Raw genomic sequence first — 23362 nt, forward strand, 5'->3', positions numbered from 1 at the left:
GAAAATCGGTTCAGATTTAGATATAGCTCCCATATATATTTTCGTCCGATTTAAGGTAAATGGTGCGCCAAAGTACCTATATATGTTTCGATTTGCACGAAATTTGGCATAGCGTACTGAATTGATACTAGAATGATGTGTGCAAAGTTTCGTGACAATCGGCTTAGATTTAGATATAGCTCCCATATATATTTTCATCCGATTTTAGGTAACTGGTGCGCCAAAATCTCTGAAAATCATTCGATTTGCACGAAATTTGTCATAGCGTACTGAATTAAGGATAGAATGACGTACTGATGTAATATAAATTAGTCTCTGGCAAGTTTCCCTGAAATCGGTTCAGATATATTCTACATATGTTAGGATACATATGTAGAATATACCCAAAGTGGTGAAGGGTATCATATAGTCGGCTTAGTCCGACTTTACTACTTTCCTTACTGGTTTATTCTGACTTATCAAATTGTTATAGGTTGTCAAATCTTCCTACCAAAAATGATCAATGTCAGTTTACGGTTGGTATAGCTCCCATAGAACGGTACCATCCCATTTTCGGTATTTTGAAGTCATTAAACTCATTTTCTAATCGATAGGGCTTTGTTCCGCTTCTTTATCGGTAATAATACATTTTTAACCGAATGTGAACAAGAAATAAATTAAATCAGATTTTGAGATTTCACACCAATTGTATTAAAAAAAAATAAATTTATGTTTGCAACAATAAACCAGTAAGGAAAGTTCAAGAGTCGGACGGGACCGACTATATTTGTTCACCACTTTGGGTTTGGAGAATCATTGAAATGGTATCGAACGAAATTAACTGTGTGAACTACACATTCCGAAATCTATGAAAAATGTAATGTCAATTGTAGTTCCGTTCCAGAACCTGAATGCATCTAAAAATTTTACAAGTTTTGAACTTTTTACTCGAAAACCGTTCTCCAACACACAAAACTGGTAAAAACCCAAATTGAAGAGAGAACAAAACAAAATGGCGTTCTCTTTGTAAACTTTTTACTCGAAAAATGTGTCCGAGTAAAAATGGTAATAGGCCTTGCTGTAAGCGAACTGTAAGCGAATAGTTCGGCCAGTAAGCGAATTCATAGAAAAAACTTAAGTTTAACGTCAATTTTTTTGCCGAGGCGAAAACTAATTGTTTCGCCTTTAAATAAAAAACACAGCCTAAACGCAACACAATTTATAATTTGTACGATAATTTACATGGTATAATAATAGAAGGTAACAGCAAGTGTTGTTGTACAAAAAAACGATACAACAACCACATGGAAATTTGTTGTTGTAAGTTCTACTAGTGTCAACTCATTTGACAGAAAAATGTAAACAAACAAACAAATTATCATCAAATTATTTTTATTTTGAAAATGAAATATTTTCGAATCCTAAAATAAAAATTGAAAAACATGAATGAAAATCTATCAAATTTATATTTCTATCGCTTCCAAATCTTTCCTATAATTGAGCCATTGCCATATATATGTGTAACACATATGAAAATGCAGGGAATAGCGAGTTGTTCCTTGAAGAAAGATTTGCTTCCTCAAACTTTCCCAGCAGGCAGATTGAGTAAGTTGAATACGGGAGCACATTTAATAAAGAACAATTACAAATTGTATGCGTTCCCAATTTTCCTGTTGGGTGATTTTTAAAAACATAATTTGACAAATTCATATTGACACTAGTATTACGTTGGAATCAAATCAGCTGGGACTTGTTGTTACCTTTTATAATTGTACCATGGAAAATTTATTTGAAAATCTTCTTTAACAACGTTACCTAAAATCCGACGGGGCGTACAAAAATATTCAACTTCCCCACTATGGCAAAATGTTGTGTACGGCCGTATTACCCAAATACGTCGAATCCATATCTTCAAGCAAATAATACAAACCGCAAAACAAAATTGAAAATTTATTAAATTAATCCACGTATTTTTAGTTTCCATTCGAAATTTCAAATTTCCAGAATGTTTTGTTTTTGTTTTCAACAAAAGAAAAAAATTAAAAATACGTTCTTTCAAAGTTGAAATTGTTCAACTTGAAATTTTGTACGTTCGACGTATTTCGGTAACATTCATATAAATACATGTGTTCTACTTTCGTGGTGAAAAGCGTCGAACGAGTTAGTTGAATTTTAGGTAAGACTGTAAACTCTTGAATTAGTCCAAATATGCTTCACAAAGGCGATATAAATTGAAATTTAATTGAATGTTGACAAAATATTAATATTTTCGTTATGAAGTCTGACATAATTTTGTATGTATGTATGTATGGGTTTCAAAATATGATTTGACAACAAACTTTATACTAACCTGTGCTTAGTCTTGATTTAGATTAGGCGAGTTTACTTGCGGCAAGTCTTTGTTTGTAGGAGAGAGGGGCCAGGGGTATAGAAATGAAAAAAAAAATTGCTCGTACCGACAATTTTCTGGCAATTCGTTTTGTGTATTTCGTATTTGTTGACATTTTATATATATTTAAATGTGAAAAAACAACAAATAAAAAAATATTTTGGAAACCGAATTGCCTTGTATAGACGCATGGAGCAAGTTCAAAAGAGAACGATAAAAATTGCCGCAAGTAAACTCGCCTAATATAAATCAGGACCTATTATGTTGATTTTGAAGTATTGCCATCTAATTTTGGCATATTTACTAGATACGCGTTCCCGAACTTTTCAAATTATTTGGAACTCTGAGAACGATTTTTAAATGTTTCCCTTTTACTAGCTTTACTATTTGCATAAAATCGAGCAAAATTATGTATAGAAGCTATATGTAAATCTGGATGTATTTGAGCTACCACCACTTGGTATGCTGCAGCACAGTGTACACCATTTAGATGAAATCGGATGAAAACATATATAGATTGATTTTAATCCAATAGGCTATGTAAAGCGAACATAAAAATTCTCCATTTGCATAAATCGGAGAAAAATAAATTAAATTTCGTGAATATAAAACTAACATAGGCTTCCCAATGCACCATTTACATAAATTCGGATGAAAATATATATGGGAGCTATATGTACATCTGAATCGGACCAATACTGGAAGTATGGTGTTCCATTTACATAAAATCGGACGAAACTGTATATGGAAGCTACAGTGGTGGTCACAGAATTAAAACATTTACTGTGGTAAACATTTTTTGATCAGCCCTCGATTCGTTTGAAGTATTTTTGAAATTTTTTTAATTTAGAACACTTCGATATACTGCATTTAAGAGATTTAGTGTGAAAATGAAAGATTACTGCATGCAATTTTTCCATAAATAACGGTTTTTATGAAAATACATCGACTACAAAGTGGCCATATAATTAAAACATAGTGTGATTTTTTACTTTAATGCATTTTTTGAAAATATTTTTAAAAAAAGCTCTTTAATTTAGTTAAATTATGTAAACTAAGAACCGAAAAAATCATTTACTGAAAAAAATTTTTTGAAAAAATCTGTAAAATCTATCAAAATTGCCAAAAATTTCTACAGTACACCTTACATTCAGAAAGTAACCCTTATTATAGAAAATAAAGGTCCGAATGCACCAGAAATTGCTAAAATTAGTAGAAAACAATAAATAATTCTCAAAATAAATAAATATTTAAATTAAAAACTGAAAAAATGGGAATTAACCTAAAAGAACGATTCGATTTCGATAGCCTTTATTGAAGAAGGCTGGAATATTTTTGCAGTATGTGAGGAAATATCGATTGATATTGGCATTTATTATATCAAATCGATTGTTCGAGTAGTATAGAATATATTTTATCAAAAAATATATCAGTCACAACAGAATGAACAGAGATCAACCCCTATGTTGACGAGTAAAAGTTTCTGCCACACAACAGCATTTTTGATGCTCAACACAAGACTTTAAATATTTGTCAAATTGTAAAATTTTTATTTCTTTTAGGCTAAAATAGATTAAATGGACATTATTCTATTCAAAAAATATTATTTTGGAAAAATATTGTCATGTTCAATAGATTTTAAGGGTCAAGAGTTAACCATCAAACGTGCTGCTGTGTGCCAGAAACTTTTACTCGTCAATATAGGCGTTGATCTCTGTTCATTCTGTTGTGACTGATATATTTTTTGATAAAATATATTCTGTACTACTCGAACAATCGATTTGATATAATAAATGCCAATATCAATCGATATTTCCTCACATACTGCAAAAATATTCCGGCCTTCTTCAATAAAGGCTATCGAAATAGAATCGTTCTTTTAGGTTATTTCCCATTTTTTCAGTTTTTAATTTAAATATTTATATATTTTGAGAATTATTTATTGTTTTCTACTAATTCTAGCAATTTCTGGTGCATTCGGACCTTTATTTTCTATAATAAGGTTAATTTTCTGAATGTAAGGTGTACTGTACAAATTTTTGGCAATTTTGATAGATTTTACAGATTTTTTCAAATTTTTTTTCAGTAAATAATTTTTTCCGTTCTTAGTTTACATAATTTAACTAAATTAAAGAGCTTTTTTTAAATATATTTTCAAAAAATGCATTAAAGTAAGAAATCACACAATGTTTTAATTATATGGCCACTTTGTAGTCGATGTATTTTCATAAAAACCGTTATTTATGGTAAAATTGCATGCAGTAATCTTCCATTTTCACACTAAATCTCTTAAGAGCAGTATATCGAAGTGTTCTGAATTAAAAAAATTTCAAAAATACTTCAAACGAATCGAGGGCTGATCAAAAAATGTTTACTATAGTAAATGTTTTAATTCTGTGACCACCACTGTATATCTAAATTTGAACCGACTTTCTCCAATTTCAATAGGGTTCGTCCTTGCGCCAAATAAGTGACTTGTGCAAAATGTCATCCAAATCGGATCATAAATGCGACCTGTACTTTGTTCACAAAAATACATAGACGAACATGCATAAATCAGACAGTGATTTTATGCATATTCTCAAAAGGAACCATGTGTCTATCTAGTTTACTTTTGCCTGTTACAAACATATGCACAAATATATAATACCATGTACCACAGTGTGGTAAAGGGTATAAATATTACGGCACAAGTTTGGACCAAATCAAATCAATTTATCCGATGTGAGTCTAGGTCATCTATTACTTCGACCGATTTCATATAACAGTTGTACGAAGTGCATGAAATATACTTCCTATTTCTATTTTTTTCGTTATTAATCATGTATTAATTATACTAGTGCTGTCCGATCGACACATACAATCAAATGAATTAGATATAGAAGGACAAGTGTCAAGTTTGCAATCGGTTAAGATTTCAATATTGCTCCAATTGACCCGCCTAATTGAAAGTGGTTTAAGTCCATTCATGGATCTAATACAAATGTTAGTTTTCTAGAAAAGTTTACAAAACATATTACGTCTTAGGTCACAAACAAATTGAATACCACTTAACAATATTTTCGAAACAAATGAAATTGAAACATTTTAACATCTCAATATAAGACAAAACCACTTTCAAAATAAACGACTCAATTTATAATGAATCCTAAGATCACCTTTAGTCGATCCCGTTAAATTTTCGTCATATTCCTTATGCTTCATGGTATCAACATTTTATGACCAAATTAGTCATTAAGCTAAGGGTATTCGTCAAAAACCATCATAATTGAAGCCATACTAGATCCTGAAAATTAACAATCAGACTAAATTGCCTTCTTAATGCACAAAAAACGTTAAAGAAATTAGTCAAACGTAGTAAATAAGGGTATTTTTATGTGTTTTTTTGATAAGCTCCAAATGCACTTTGTTGTTTTCTTTCTTCGGACTTGGTGTTGGCAATGCAAATCCGGTTTAAATAATTTATTCATTATTTTGCAGATGTAACTCATCACTTGATGTTGTGAATGTAATTTTTTTTATTTCCCATTTTACTACGATGGTAAAAATTACATTTGTTTACAGTGGAACACAATTGAAATGACCCCAAATAAAAACTCTTTTTAACATAGGGTAAACGCACCTAATTCCGGCATGTACCAATAGTCGGCATCTGTTTTATATAACTTCAAATAACTAAAAAATCCTATGACTAAAAATAAAAAATACCTTGAATAATCTTCAATAATACTGCAAACTATCTCTGTATAAAATTTTTTCGAGCCAAGTACATTTATTTAGTTAAAATTTGGCATTTTGTCAATGAGGTTTGTTAACACAGCGATAATTCATGTTTCTTAAGAAAAAATTAGTGGACATATCAATTTCAAAAGACTTGTAATTATATTAAAATAATATATTTTTGCAAGTATCTTTTTTGTAATTGTAAAGAACACATAGGAGAACATTTTAGAATTTAAAATTATTAAAAAATATTTGTAATTATGATATTTTCATCGATGCCGACCTTAGGAACAAAATTTTTTTGTTCCAATAGTCGGTGTATGGGTGAATAATAAGCAATTTTTCGATCATTTTGGCTCAAAATTGCAAAAAATGTTAAATAAGTGCTCTAAATAACGATTAATTTATAAAAAATCAGTTTAGAGCGGTTTTATATAATGGAATACATTGTTGGATCTTAAATTTTGTTAACCTCTGAAATGCCTTATTTAGACATGCCGAGAATTGGATAACAGGTTCCAAAGTCGGCACCATGTTTTATAATTGTAATATTTTAATAAATAATATTATTTTATATAACTTTTTCAATGCAACACTGATGGAATCGTCCCATAGTAATAATTTATTATTGCAAATAGCAGAAAAATCGATTAAATATATAATTTTTGTTTAAGTAAAATGCGACATGCCGACTATTGGAACATAACATGCCGACAATTGGAAAAAAGTGCCGACTATTGGCACAAAGGCACTATTTTACATAATTATTAATTTAATCTACTTTAATACAAATTAATTAAACAAATTTGTACTCCATCCTGGAGTAAACATAATTTCGAAACAGATGAACCTAAATACAATATCGTGGAAAAGATGCACTTGGAATGGTGAAACGTTTAAAAAGCGAAAATTCTTAAAGTGCCGACTATTGGTGCACTTACCCTATTCATAAATGAAAATTTGTATATTTTCAATTAAAAACAAACCAGAATAGAATTCAATATTTCGTCGTTTTACTGTATTTCAATGGATTAATAAATATTTAGTAACCGAATTGATATTCTATTTAAATGGGGTGTAAATATTTTTAGAATATTTCTAATTATTTTTGGCGCTACAACGGCTATTTATACTTACGTGCAAAAGCCGGGGAGTTGATGAAAAACAAAAGCAAAATAAAAGACACATATAGACGAACATTTATTAACAAATACACTTTTGCCATTTTATTAGCACTGAGGGGATTTTTTTGGCCCATGCAATAACAACAAATATCTGGTGCTGGCAGAAATTACAAATTCTGATCACAATTTATGTTCTTTTGGACTAGAAGTTAAATAATACAAATGCCGGTGTTACGAGAGGAACTGTATTAAATAATTTTTTATTGAAAATTCGATTTTAAAATATTTGTTTTTTTTTTCTTTTATTGTCGTTGTTTGGGAATTACGAAAAAAAACAACAATTTTTGACTAGTAGCTTCTTCTTTTTGTTTTGTTTTCTACGTCTGTTTCTTTGTTTGTCAAATATCCCGTTTAACGAGCCGACCGAACTTGTGACATGATCCGCAACTGGTTTGACGTTTTAACCGTTTAAGCTTAGTTCGTCAACTAAGAAGTCCGAATGCGATTTGTTTACTTTTTAGTTGTCATGGCATGGCATGGAGCGGTAATGGTCTTCGTGTTTTTTTAATTAACAATTTATGTCGTTGTCGCTGACTTTTAGAGCAGACCGCTGTACACTTTGTGAGAGGGAGAGCTATAACCAGTCTCTCAGATTTATTTTTGCTTAACCCATTAAATGCTTTAGAAATATAGAATGTTTAAATTACTGCACTGCAGAACTATACTGTAATATTTTAAAATTTGTTACTAGAAAAGCGATAAAATCAATCTTTCGACCAAATTATCTATAAAGTAGCTGGACCTTTGTGAGTGCAGACAGGGACGTACGCAGGGGGGAGCCCTGGGGGCCCGGGCCCGCCCCGAAATGAATTTTTTTCACAGTAATTTTTTTTTCACAGTAAATTTGGCCAAAACTAAAGCAACTTTTTTAATTTTTTCTTAAAAATAAGCAAATTTTGCTAGTAATGGACAGAATAACCATGATTTTTCATTACAACAGCACACCTACGAGGCATTAAATCTATTAGATACTCAATTTGATCTTTAGGTATACTATTCCTTGCATCCAGAACCTTTGGAAAGAGGTTATGTCTATTTTTTTGTGAATCTCTTTTGATTTTGCTATCTATGATACTTCAAAAATTTTTCTTAAGGTTGAAGATAGCTCCTATATAAGGGTACCCCAAATTTTCGCTATTTAGGGTTTCTTGAGCGCGTTTTTCAACCGAATTTGCCGCAATTTGGTATTTTGTACTCGTATAGGGTAACAAATCTCCCTACCAAAAATTATTAATATTCGCCCCCTTTTTGGGGGTAGTCCCCATATAACCCCTTTTTATGCCCTCCACCACAGTATTGAGGGTATATTAATTTTTTTCCGTTTGTAACTCATCGAAATAATCATTTCCGACCCTATAAAGTATATATATTCTTGATCAGCGTAATTCTATGACGATATAGCCATGTCCGTTTGTCTGTTGTAATCAATCCAGCGTCTTTTGTCTGCAGACAGGTCAAATTCGAAGATGAGCTTTATCGGTCCACGTTTAGGCATAGCTCCCATATAAGGGTACCCCCAATTTTCGGTATTTTGGGGTTCTTGAGCGCGTTTTTCAACCGAATTTGCTGCAATTTGGTATTTTGTAGTCGTATAGGGTAACAAATCTCCCTACCAAAAATTATTAATATTGGCCCCCTTTTTGGGGTAGTCCCCATATAACCCCTTTTTATACCCTTCACCACACTGTGCACAAAGACATACGTGCATATGTTTGTAACAGGCAAAAGGAAACGAGATAGACACATGGTTCCTTTTGAGAATATGCATAGAATCACTTTCTATGTCGATTCCGTCCGTCCTTCTGTCTGTCTTTCCATGTTAAATTGTAAACAAAGTACAGGTCGCATTTATGATCCGAATTGGATGAAATTTGGCATAGGTCACTTATTCGGCCCAAGGACGAACCCTATTGAAATTGGGAAAATCGGTTCAGATTTAGATATAGCTCCCATACATATATTTAACCGATTTAATGTAAACGGCCCCTATATATCTTTCGATTTAATTTGGTACAGACTAATCATTTAGGTCTAGAATGATGTCTGCCAAGTTTCGTGAAAATCGATCCAGATTTAGATATAGCTCCCATATATAGTTTTGTCCGATTTCATGTAAATGGTGCACTAAAGTCGCTATATATCTTTCGATTTGCACGAAATTTGGCATAACGTACTGAATTGAGCCTAGAGTGATGTCTGCATTGTTGCGTGAAAATCGGTCCAGATTTAGATATAGCTCCCTTTTATTATAGATTGATTTTAAATAATTGACGCACCAAGGAACCAATAGGAACAAAACGTTCTGAAATTAGTATAACCTAACCTGTGACAATTTTGCTTGAAATCGCTTAGTGTTTGGATAGAGCTTCCATATATATTTTCGCCCGATTTCAAGAAAATTGGGCATCAAACTCCTCATGTTAGTCAGATTGACATCAAATTTTGCACAACGTACAAAATTGAGCATAGAATTACGTAGTTGCGTTTTCTAGAAGTACAGACATAGCCCAACATATGACCTATTTATATTTGTTTGAAGTCGATTTACATTCTTTATGGACAGATCTAGGTAGATTCACATTTAGATAAATGTCACATTTATTATTTCATCCAATTTCATGTTAATAGTCCTCTTTAATATACCCATAGTGGTGAAGGGTATCATATAGTCGGCCCCGTCCGACTTTACTACTTTCCTTACTGGTTTATATTAAAATGGTTATCTGATTTGTTCCGCGTTTTGAGTTTGGTTCTAAGACTCTGTTGTAAACATTTCACCTGCGGAGGATAGCGAAAAAAATTGGAACGTATCATTCGATAATGAACTATAGCAGCATTTAGGCCTAGCCCCTATGGTGAGGTTCCGGAAGGAGTGGACCGATATTCCCCATCTTCGAATTTGAACTAAGTTCGGAAAAAATAATAAGAAGGGCAAAGTTTGGATGAAATCTAAATTTTCTGAAACGGATTTGCTCCAAAGAAGCATGGGGTCTAGAACCAATATTTCGATGAGGCACATTTTCACCGTGTTAAATTGTATACACCCTCATTAGCCATAAGGCTGAGGGTATAATTATCCATTAAAAATTTCTGAAATTTGTATTATGGTTTACATTATAGTTTACATAATCCGTTTTTAGAAATGTCCGCATAGGTCCACTTTTTGGTATGTTCCCTAGTACCTGTCAGTTTCATTTCTAGTACCTGTCAGTATATCAATGTTGGAGGGTATCCAAAGTTCGGCCCGGCCGAACTTAACACTTTTCCATATGTTTATTTTTGGATTTACTCATGGTAATTTTTCAAGTCTGAGTCTTCAAACACCGAGTCGGATTCCAATTAAAATGAGCTTTTGCGAAAGCCAATATGGTTTTCCGATTCTTTTCAGGAAATACCACACTACACTCTGTTCCTGAGGTTTTACCAAACGATATACCTCTCACCAATTTCGTTGAACTCCTCAATGGGTGTTTTTTTAATTATCTGACAATTTGTTGATTGATTGTTGATATCACTACCGATATAGTTGCATAAAACCAACTTGTATTTCGAGAAATCGCGGATTTATAAATTCAATATTTCAAAATAATTATCTGTTATAAATTGTTTTCATTATCCATGATATTTTGCTATTTTATAGATGTACCGTATATGTTTGTAGCCTAATCGAAATCGAACAGTGTGGAAACTAAACATGGTAATTATAACGGTAAAAACAACTAAAATTTCGAAGCTCATCTGTTTATACAGTAGAGTTGCTTTAGTTTTGTCCAAACAAAAATTGAGTCAATTTCATTTTCCATACATTATTATTTATTTCATTTAAACTGAAAAAACTCGATTTAAAACTGAAAAAAACCAAACAGGTATGTTCATTTTTGAAAAAGTTTACAGCAATTATTATCTTTGCAATTTCAGTTACTTCAGTATTGACCACCAGTGTATATGAAAGATTGACTATTCGACTTGACAGCAAAAAAATAAAAACTTCACTAAGATTGGTTACAGACTCTCAGGATGAAACACTGGGGTAGGGACTTCAATATAGCAAAAATTGAACTGGCATTTGTATGGAGTCCATTTTAAAACATAAACCTGTAGGAATTCGATGTGATAAATTTAAAAACATTATTATGTGGGGGCTATATTAAAATTCGGACCTATATAGACAATTTTCCGGAAATATGTGTTTTACAATACGTTTATATTGTACTGGATTTCGTTAATCCAGTGGGTATAATTTGTCAAATTCATTGCATATATGTCAAACAAATCATCATAAAGCAGTTTGAGCAAAAAAAAAGTTATAATGTACATGTCGGTTTACCTTCTAATATCCCGGAATGACAAAGACCAATATTGATCATCTATATAAGAGCAACATCGGTGGGAAAATGCGGCTAAAACCTGCAAAATTTTGAATATGGGTTGGTATCGATAAATAGGAGCTATACGTAAATGAATATGGTTAATTAAGGGAAGGAATATTTGATATTCCATGAGAACCTGAAAAATCAAATTAGAGTCAATTCTGTTGAAAAAAATAAAACACCGAAGCTTGTTGTTGGCGTGGGGTAAGGCTGAGTTTTTGGAAATTCGAACTAGAAGGGTACGAAAAGAACTAAAATGTACTAAATATGACACCCTTTGTATTAGTCAAACAGGAAGAGCTAGAATTCTAAAATTTGGAATGTGGGTCACTCACAGAAAGTTAGAAATATGAACAAAAGGGTTTTTGGAAAATAGACTTATAGGTGCACTAAAAGCACTAAACTTTACTAAATTTATTTCTAATTATATATATATATATATATATATAGATGGATCTTGAAATTTTATATGGAACTCAGGTTGGGAAGTGGAGTTGATGTATGGACATGTTTTTAGAAATTCGTATTTATGTTTATGTAAAGTAATAAATAGTGCTAAATTTTGTACTATTTTCATTTTGTTCCCATAAGTACGAATACACCCCAACAGTAACTTTAATTCCAAAATTCTGGAGTCCAAATGTACCCTTTCACACATAATCAAGTTGCACCAAATATAGTATATTTTAATAAACATATTATTTTTATCTCTTTAATGAAAAACGTATATTTGGATTTAAAATTACTGTCAGAATACAGGATTCGGAACTTATAAGTAAGTAAGAAAAGTACTAAATGGTAAATAGGTGACAGATAAGGCTGGGTTTTTGGAAATTCGTACTAGAACGGTACGAAAAGTACTAAAAAATACTAATCTATACTAATAAAAGAGTAACGATTACTGATTTAACCATTCATCAACACCCAGACGAAACGGCTGAAGCTTGAATCTTGAAATTTTGGATGAGGGTCACTCTTGGTCCAAAGGTGACAGATAAGGCTGGGTTTTTGGAAATTCGTACTAGAACGGTACGAAAAGTACTAAAAAGTACTGAATGTGATACCAGTACATCTATCCTATGTGAATGTAGGATAGATGTACTAAAGGGTTTTTGGAAATTCGAACTATAACTATCCGAAAAGTACGAAAATGTACTAAATTTGGTACAATTTCATAGCATGTGAATGAATAGGGCCAAAAACTTGAAATTTGGAATGTAAAATAACGTTGAGAAGTAGGGTCGATATGAGGAGAGTTTGGAAAGCGTGTACTCATGTGTACGAAAAGTACTATATGGTACTATATTTGGTACAAATTTGATTTGGAGGTACAAATCGAGCTGGAATCCTGAAAATTTAAATTAACATTACCGTCGGAGTGTAGGATTGGGATATGTACGTAGTTTTGGAAATTTTTACTTATGTGTACAAAAAGTACTAAATCGTACTATAATTGGTACAATTTGGATTTGGGTGAACCGATAGAGCTGGAACAATGAAGTTTGGAGTTAGGATCATTGTAGGGATGTAGAATTAGGGTCAGGATTCAGTTTAAGAAAATAATACTTATTGGTACTAAATGGTACTAAATTTGGTACAATTTGAATTTAAGGAGAACCAATAGAGCTAGAATCATGAAATTTGGAGTCAGTATTACTGTTGAGGTGTAAGATTGAAATATGAGAAAGTTTTAGAGATTTGTACTAATGGGCACTAAATATGGAACAATTTAAATTGTGGGTGAACCGATGAAGTTGAAATCATGAAATTTTGATTTAGGATCACTGTGGGGTTGTAGGGTTGGGTATGTAGGAAGTTTTAGAAATTTGTACTAAGTGTACCAAATTCGGTACAATTTAAATTGTGGGTGAAGCGATAAAGTTTGAATCCAGAAATTTTGATTCAGGGTCACTGTGGAGGTGTAGGATTGGAGTATGTAGGAATATTTAGAAATTGGTACTAATATGTACTAAATTTGGTACAATTTGAATTGTGCTAACGAAGTAGCGGGTATATGCTAGTATATTATATTTATTTTTAAAGATATTTTATTGTCGTTTTAATGACGACTTTATACTCTTCATAATTGTACTTTAACTTAAACAAATAATTTTTGTATTTTCTAATTTTCTTTAATTTAACTAATATTTTGTTGAATCCAATCAACATATGAACTGACACGCATATATACACCGGGCAAATTAGATTGACCGCAATTTGTTTTGGGTCCAAATGCCACAATACCCAAGAGGGTGTATTGACCAGATTTCGAGCGATTCATAAAGGGGCCACCACTGTCACCTATAAGAAATTATAAAATTAAATTATTAATATATTATAAAATTAAAATTAAATGGATATCCACCATACCTTCACACACATCTCTTTTGGCTTCAGATTGAGCACAAAATTCACTTGGAGTTATGACAATGCTATTTTCAAAGTTTTCACTGTACTTGGCGTAGCGTATGGCACATTCTGTATTATTTAGTATGGGCAGGTTGATGTAACGCACCATAGAAATGGCAACATTGGAATTTGCTAATAAAAAACAACATTTGTCAAAAATATTCAAATATTCTAAATAGAGAATAGCAACTTACCATTATCACTCCAACCAGCCACAATACCCGTATTGCCCGTTGCAATTTCACTATCATTTTGAGGTAAGCAGATTTGTACTAATGGTACTGCAAAAGAAATTTGAAATTATTTTCAAATCATAGAGATGTTAAAATAGTATCCTCTCTTACTTTTGGAATTGTGTGTCTTGGCTAATCTGACGAGAGCAACATCATTATTGAACAATGGATCATTGTAGTCAGGATGTATTGTGGTCTCGATTATTTTGAAATCTTGAAAATTTGTATCATCACCAACACGAGCGTAAATTCTACAATTACAGACAGAATATATTTGCATAATATATATATATATATATATATATTTGTCAGAGATTATCACCACAATTTCAAGTCATTGTACTTACAGTCTTAAATCTCTCACTAAGTTGTCCACACAATGGGCTGCGGTTAGGATATGCTGTCTAGAAATTATTGTACCCAAACATCTATGACGAACAGTTCTGCTGGCTGAAAAGACAAGAAATACGTTATTTAAACGTTTTTTTTTTTTTTTTTTTAATTTTTGCACCACTAAATGGCCATTGTCTTAAATTGCCTTTTTTATACCCTCCACCATAGTATGGAGGGTATATTAATTTTGTTTTTCCATTTGTAACTCATCGAAATAATCATTTCCGACCCTATAAAGTATATATATTTTTGATCAGCGTAAAATGCTAAGACGATCTAAGCATGTCCGTCTGTCCGTCTGTTGTAATCACTCTAGCGTCTAAACGAGTTGAGATAGATCGCCAAAATTTTGCACAGAGTCGTCTTTTGTCTGCAGGCAGTTCAAGTTCGAAGATATATCGGTCCACGTTTAGGCATAGCTCCCATATAAGGGTACCCCCCCAATTTTCGGTATTTTGGGGTTCTTGAGCGCGTTTTTCAACCGAATTCGCTGAAATTTGGTATATTGAGTTCCTATTGGGTACCCAATTTCTCCGCAAAAAATTATACATATAGGTCCATTTTTTCTGGTAGCCCCCATATAACGGTACACTCTAATTTTCAGTATTTTGGGGGTTTTGATCGTAGTTTTCAACCAAATTGGCTGTAATTTAGTACTTTGAGTTCTTATGGCGTACCAAATCTCTTCACTAAAAATTATAAATATAGGTCCATTTTTTCTGGTAGCCCCCATATAAGGGTACCCCCCAAATGTCGGTATTTTGGGGCTCTTGAGCGCGTTTTTCAACCGAACTCGCTGAAATTTGGTACATTTGGTTCTTTTTGGGTGCCAAATATCTCCACTAAAAATTATAAATATAGGTCCCATTTTTCTGGTAGCCCCCTTATAAGGGTACCCCCAATTTTCGCTACTTTGAGGTTCTTGAGCACGTTTTTCAACCGAATTCGCTGAAAAAAAATTATCAGTATTCACCCCCTTTTTGGGGTAGTCCCCATATAACTCCCTTTTTTATATTAATATAGTTATGCAATTTGTTCCGCGTTTTGGGTTTGGTTCTAAGACTCTGTTGTAATCATCTTACCGAGATAAAAAACTAGAACGTAAGGTTCGATAATGAACTATATATGAACTTTAACTCATATTTAGGCCTAGCCCTGTGTGGGAGGTACCAGAACGAGTTTGGAAGAAATAATAAGATGGTCCAAAGAAACATGGGGTCTACAACCAGTTTAACCGTGTCAAAGTGTATACACCCTCATTAGCCATAAATCTGAGGGTTTAATTATCCATTAAAAATTTCTGAAATTTGTTTTATATTTTACATTATGGTTTACGTAATCGGTTTGCAAAAATTTTCATTTCAAGTACCTGTCTGTTTATCTATGGTGGAGTGTATCTAAAGTTCGGCCCGGCCGAACTTAACGCTTTTTCACTTGTTAAAGTATAAAATCAAATAAATCGTATTATGTATACCCTATACAATATTCCTAACATTGATTGGTATAAATTAGAGCCAATCCCATTGAAACAATCGTAAAAGGCCTCTCCCAAAACTTAAATCAATATTTATAAGTTTTGGTAAGGAAATTTTATACCCAATGCGACTCCAAAATATTAATTTATAATCAATTTGGTAAAAAAAACGTGCCCAAACATCGAATATTTTGGGAGAAACGTGCATAAAATACAGGATATTTGGCGGTACATTTATATGGAGGCTACACAAAAACGTGAACCGATATTGATATTTTTGGTAAGAACAATTAAGAGTCAATTTTGTTGAAAATCATGCTCAAAATTACCTAAATATCGAGAAATTGGGGGTGGGGATTGAATACCGGTGTATGGAGTTTACCCTGGAAATTGGGCCAATGTTGACAATTTTTGGAAAGTTATAAAATTACAGTCAATTAGGTCGGAAAACATGCCTATGTAACCCAAGATGACGAAATTTAAAGATATATATGGGGACTACCATAAAAAGTGGACCAATATTTATATTAAGATATACGATTATCTGTCGGTAGTTCTAATAAATTGCGACTTCAGAGAGGACTGATAGATTGTAAACTATTCCTTCTATTAAGAAATTCTCCGTACATCCTGTGGAAGAAATTAATTTTGAAGGTAGTAATGAATACATTTCTCAACTTAACAGGTGAAAACGTTGTTTAGATCTTCCTGGTCGATCCACTGTAAAACATAAAACGAAGGAGAATTGTTATCCTTTATGAAAAGGAAGTACCAAATTTAAGACTAGAAAATTATTGATTGGAACGGGGCCGACTTTATTATACCCTTCACCACTTCGGTTATATTCAAGAGGTGGTCAATAGGACTATTAACATGAAATCTGTAGAACTTAAATATGTAATTTGTATCTATATGTGAATCGACATAAATCAATTCATGCATATGTAATTCTACAATAGATGCACAATTTAATTTCAATTGGGCATCTTATACGAATCAGAAATGCAACCAGTACTTATACTATAGTTTTTAGAGGACAAATTACAAAAAAGCGGCTGAATACTTCAAACTACCGAAAAGTGTTGTATCCTTACCTTGATGGGTATACCAAAACGTGGACCTACATCCATCAACAACTCGTAATAAATACTATTATCTTCATACTTTGCGGGGCCTCTGACAAAAAACGCCAAAAGTACCAAAGGCAAATACCCCACTACAAAAAAATGATGTTATTGCTAATTTATTTTTTTCTGCAGTCCGCTATGGGGAGCAGAGCCTAATGCAGAAATTGCAGATAGTGTAGCTATAAGATAAAATGATTAGTCTTGGAATATTGGGGTTTTAGGAGATCTCGTGTCAATTTGTGTTCTTCAGGTAGAAGTCACGATTTAATGCTCGTTGGCGGATACATACACACCAATATTGATCATAATTAAAATTTTACTGCCATTTAGTTCCTTTATTATAAAACTTATTTCTAAAACTACCTCCATATCTCTAAACTAATCACCAATTCTCATCGGCTCCATACTAATTTTTTTTATCATTTATTTCCTTTCGTATTCTTGAAGTACTTATTTTCAAAACTAATTCCAAATTTTAAGATTCGAGCTCTATCATAATTCTTCAAAATTTAGCACCATTTAGAACACATTAATATAAATCCAATAAAAATCATATTTCATATAACCATATCAAATTCAGTACCATTATTGTAAATTTCCAAAATTTCTTACATAGCCCAACTTCTTACATACACTCCAAAAGTAATCCTTGCTTCAAATTTCAAGATTCCATTCTCTATTGGTTCACCCGAATTCACATTTGGTACCATTTAGTACTCATTAGTACAATCTTCTAAAACTTCCTACAAATTTTTGGAAATGTTATTTCCCGATTTCAGAATTGCAGCTCTATCAGTTCACATTTGGTAACGTTTTGTACACATTAGTACAAATTCCCAAAACTTCCATCAACCGCAACCGTGACCCTAACACCAGCTCTATCGGTTCACCCAAAATTTAAATTGTACCAAATAAAGTACACAGCTCAATTCCGACATAGCTCACCGCCAACAGTAATTCTAACTTCAAATTTCAATATTCCAGCTTTATAAGTTCAAAATTCAAATTGTACTAAATTTGGTGCAATATAGTACACATAAGTACGAATTCACAAAACTACCTACATACACTCCAAAAGTAATCATAATTTCAAATTTTTACTATTTCAGCTCTAACTCCACATTATATCAAATTTAGTACCCATACGTACATATTTCCAAAACTACATTCATACCCCCAATCCTACACTCCAATAATAGATAATCTTATTTCCAAAAGTTCAGTGTTCCAGCTCTATCCGTTTACCTAAATCCAAATTGTACCAAATTTAGTACACATTTCTAAACTTCCTACGTACCCCAATCCTACACTCTAACAATCCCAATTTCAGGCTTCCAGCTCCATTGATTCACCGAAACTTTAAATTGCACGAAATTTAAAACACATAAGTACGAATTTCCCAAACTACCAACATACCTAAATTCTACAATGGAGTAGTAATCGTATGTCCAAATTTCATTGTTCTAACTCCATCGGTTGACTCAAATCCAAATTGTCCCAACTATAGTACAATTTAGTACCATTCGTACACATAGGTACAAATTTCCAAAACTACATATCTTATCCTACGTATCGCTATCCTACACTCCGACGTTAATGTTTCAGGATTCCAGCTTTATCCGTTTTTACAAATTCAAGTTGTACCAAATTTAGTACAGTTTAGTACATTTCGTATACATGAGTACACGCTTTCAAAAGCACCTTCATATATCAACCGTACTTCTCAACCTCAATTCCCATTCCAAATTTGTAGCTCCATCCATTCACATGGTACGAAATTGTACCAAATTGAGTACATTTTAGTACTTTTCGGATACTTATGGTTCGAATGCCCAAAAAATGTTTATACTTGGGCACTTTAATAAGTTTGAAGACTTAGTGGCCAAGTCCTTTCAATAGTAAGAAGGCAGAATCATGGTTGACATCAGATCCTCAACTGTATCATGACGTATGGTATAGTAAGTTTACCTTGACCAACATACATCATAAAATCCAAGGCATTTGCGGTTTTCTAGGTAGGTAGGTATTCTCCCTCGACAGTAACAATATTTGACGAATTTTTGACTATCAAATTTGAAGAAGTTTAGATATTCAGAACTTGCAGAATTCAAACCATTTTTATCCCCATATTTTATAACAATTTTTCTTCTTATTTTATTTTGTTTTGTAGATTTCAAACGATTAATAATGGACGACGATCAAGAGGCAACCACTAAATCCCGTGTATCTCAATCGATAACATCGGTCTTTGAAAATATCAGTGACCTATCGAATCGTGTAAAACAATGTGCTTGCGATTTTGAAATGACTGAAGCCAGATGGGGTCTTTGCCGAAGTTTGAGCGTATTTTTAATCGGTGTTGCCTTAAGCATTCATTTGCAACAAGTTGTTCGAAATGTCATGAATAATTGATATACGATATATTGATTTGATTTATATGATCTATACTTACTTGTATTTAAATATGCCAATCTAACAATCCAAGGATAAACTTCAGAACTTTGACCCTTTGGTAAAATACCACAAACAGACGTCTCTGAATTAACATTCTGTGGCGGTGGTGTGGTTTTGGGTGCCACAAAAGTTTCTTCTTGACTATGATCGGCAATATTGTAACCATGATAATCATAATGATAATGGTGGTGATGATGATGATGGCGATGGGGATTCTCATTGAATGGATAAAGTGGTGCAGCAAAATTATGATCATATCCATGATAGTCGGGGTGTGGTGTGGGTCTAGGATATGTTGGCGCATCATCAGTGGGAAATTTAAAACGAACACAATTACGTGAACGACTACACAGTACTCCATTTATATCGACCCGTTCTCTTTTGCCAGACTCCTTTCCGGTGGTACTAGCATCATCTTCTCCTTCAATATCCGCTTCTGGATGTTGCCTTAAATATTCATCATAATTGTATTCTTCACCAAATGATGGAGGACAATTGAGGCCCGTCAATTCATCTAAATAATCTAATTTTGGATTTCCTTTTGCATGTCGCTTATAGGGTATTCTCGCTGGACAACAGACATATATATTTGTCCCGTCAAAATTACATATGGCTTCTTTGATTGTCCTCGTAATGAAGGGTATATCGCTTGAGAGATCTATAAATTCATTAAATGTCTCACAGTTTTTCAACAGGATACAATTACATCTGACGGAATCATCGGAGGGAAATGATAAAGCTGAAATTTAGAAAAAAAAAAACAATAAGTTTATTTTTTTAAATTCCTACTACAATTAGTATAGTAGCTATTATATATGAAAAAGTTCACATAAATATAATAATTTTTATGAAATATGTATGTTTTAAATTTAACCAGTAGAGAAAGTAGAAAAGTCTGACTGGGCCGACTTTATGATACCCTTCACCACTTTGGGTATATTCTATATACATCTCTTAACAGACATGGCCTTTTCGAAGGAACATTGACGAGAAATAAAACGAACTTATATATGTGATTTTTATCAATATGTAAATCGACTAACATCAATCCCTACACATGCCATTCTGCAGCCAATGCTTCATTTTGTAAATCGTTTTAAAGCAAACTTGACACACACTATTTGGTATGCTGCACTGTTTCCAATTTACTCTCAATCGGTCATCCTCGTCAGTGTTGTTGTCTAGCATTCATCTGTGTGTCATTTAAATACAAATTGTAACATACGAGGTCTGCCAATTTTTTACACCCATCGTCTAAAATATGATTCTGGGGCTCAAAAATTTAGAATACATTTTTTATTAAATATTTCTGGATAGCAACTTACTATCACGTCTTAACTGATAATTTTAATAAATAATTTTGCATAGAAACGTGTGGGCGCTTGGGTAAAATTCGGGAGATTGATAAAAGACAGGTTAGGGCAGTCCATATATAACAGCCTATATAAGTACAAATATAAGTAATGTCTTTCGAATAAAGTTGTCCACTTCAAGCAAATTCGAAACAAAAGAAAAGTGGTACGAAGACTTTGCAACAGAGTTCGCGGCAAGAAATCTGCAGTATATTGGTACAATATGCACCCTAATAAGGAAGAATATAACAAAATTACAAGAAGCGCTAAACGCAACTCCTGGAAATTTTTCTGTAAAAGGAAGATAGCGCAAATGACGCCTCAAAAATAAAAACCATGGTTGATAAGGAGAGAAACAGAATTAATAATAAGGCTCCTCATGAAAGCTCACTTGCTACGGAACACATCGACATATGATAAAATAACGGTGCTAAGGAAGGAAAGATACGAGAAACCTCAGATTGATAGACAAATGGAGCGTAATGCATTGAAGAACTTCGGGCCATTTAAAGCAATGTCTTCCCCGAAACACCAAAATCCTAACGACAAATAATCCTAACATCAATCTTACTCAAAACTATGAAATTGACAGTCGAGACCATGATTTAGAGCAACATACCGAACGATACTTTAAAATATAAACAACACGCGCACATAAAGGGAAGATCAATGGAAACCGCTCTGGCTCAGCCATATGTTAAGGAATAGATTTATAAACTGTAGACAATAAGACATAAATAGGGAGGTCCTTAAATGAGATTTGAACCCGTCTATTATGCAGATGATGTAGAAAGGCTGAAAAGGTGTTAAACGTCGCTTATACTTGGGCGAAGACGTAAATCCGTCCAAGTCGGAGATATGTCTCTTCACTAGGAAGACAAAAATTCGATAGTTTGAAGAACCCATCTTTCAATACAATAATCATATCAAATAAAGTTAAATATCTGGGGGTCATCCAAACAGAAAACTTAAATGGAAAGTCCACAGATGCTGGTCCTTCTGCAGAAGGGCTCTAAATGAGATTTTAATAAAATGATACACTGGATCTATAAAAAAGAATTGATGATGGATTTAAGCTCGACATTTCCTTCTCATCTTTCTGGAGAGAACATATACGTCTTAGGCTTCATTAATCAATTAATCAAACCTACAAATCGTTGTTAACCACGAAGTCAGGCACCAACGAATTTCCTCAGTGAGATGGTATCGCTGGTAAAGGTACTGATGAGTGGCGAGATCCGAAACTACAGTCTTCCCTTCCCTACCCCTTGGCAAACAATGCCATACTTTCCACTAATAAACATTTGTTTTCATAAAAACTCCTGACTATTTTACAACAACAAAATACAAATGGTATCCCAAATAACCCGCCAACACTACTGATGTATTTTTTATTTTCCTTAACTATAACTCCCACTTTTATTGGGCCATGATACAAATTTTATCTAAAGCTAACAAACTAATGAATTTTTTGTTAGAGTGCATAAAATAAATAAGCTATTTTTTTGCAACTTGATCACTAGAAATGCTTCTTAAACTACTGCTTTCATGCAATATGTTATATGTACCAAAAACTCTTAAAACTTAGGCCTATTTCGAACTGCCATTCTTTAACAATATTGCGATCCCAACGATGACGATTTTATAAATTCTTACATGGTATAATTACATAAGGCAGTTTTTATGATGGCAACCCTTTTCAATTTGGAACTCATCTATCAATTTGAAATAATATGAAAAATAAAAACCTTAAATTTTATGTATATCGATTGGCACATTTTTATTAAATTAAACAAAATATATGTTCTAAAGCTGAACATTGCTCTCAAGATTTAACCATGGTTGTTACAACTTATTTTTTTTATCGGGAGAAAAGGAGAGAGGAGAAACGTGTTTTCAGAAAAAAGAAGAAAGAACAATAAAAACGTGAGCGTGAGCAAATCGAGATGTAAAGAGGTCATAATGAAGTCCGGAAATTTTACCAACGAGTAAAACACCAAACCGAAGGCTTTGGTGCAGGCACATCCTCCTGTAGAGATGAAGAAGGGAACCTGGTGACAGATACAGACAGCGTGTTGAGGATCTGGAAGGAGCATTTCTAAAAGGTTCTAGTATGAAATAGTGGCGATGAAGAAGATACCCCAGAACCAATAAGAGATGATGGTATAGAGTGTATACCACCTAGCCAAGATGAGGTCATAAAAGCAATTAATCGGCTCAAGAAGAACAAAGCAGCAGGAGCCGATGGGTTACCAGCCGAACTATTCAAGTCTGG

General features: G+C 32.9%; 1 protein-coding gene across 1 annotated transcript; it reads right to left on the bottom strand.

Moving 5' to 3' along the window:
• Positions 1-13749: 13749 nt before the first annotated feature.
• Positions 13750-20818, bottom strand: LOC133331280 (CLIP domain-containing serine protease B4). Its single transcript, XM_061539680.1, has 7 exons — positions 20791-20818; positions 19734-20474; positions 14635-14737; positions 14399-14538; positions 14249-14335; positions 14016-14186; positions 13750-13946 (listed from the first exon to the last, which is right to left on the bottom strand). The coding sequence occupies exons 1-7, from the start codon at positions 20816-20818 to the stop codon at positions 13783-13785; spliced, it is 1434 nt and encodes a 477-aa protein (XP_061395664.1). The 3' UTR covers positions 13750-13782.
• Between the last annotated feature and the right edge of the window lie 2544 nt (positions 20819-23362).

The sequence above is a fragment of the Musca vetustissima genome, unplaced genomic scaffold, assembly GCF_032173495.1.
Source record: "Musca vetustissima isolate MV318-11 ecotype Yass unplaced genomic scaffold, APGP_CSIRO_Mvet_v1 utg12702, whole genome shotgun sequence".
Taxonomy (NCBI): domain Eukaryota; kingdom Metazoa; phylum Arthropoda; class Insecta; order Diptera; family Muscidae; genus Musca; species Musca vetustissima.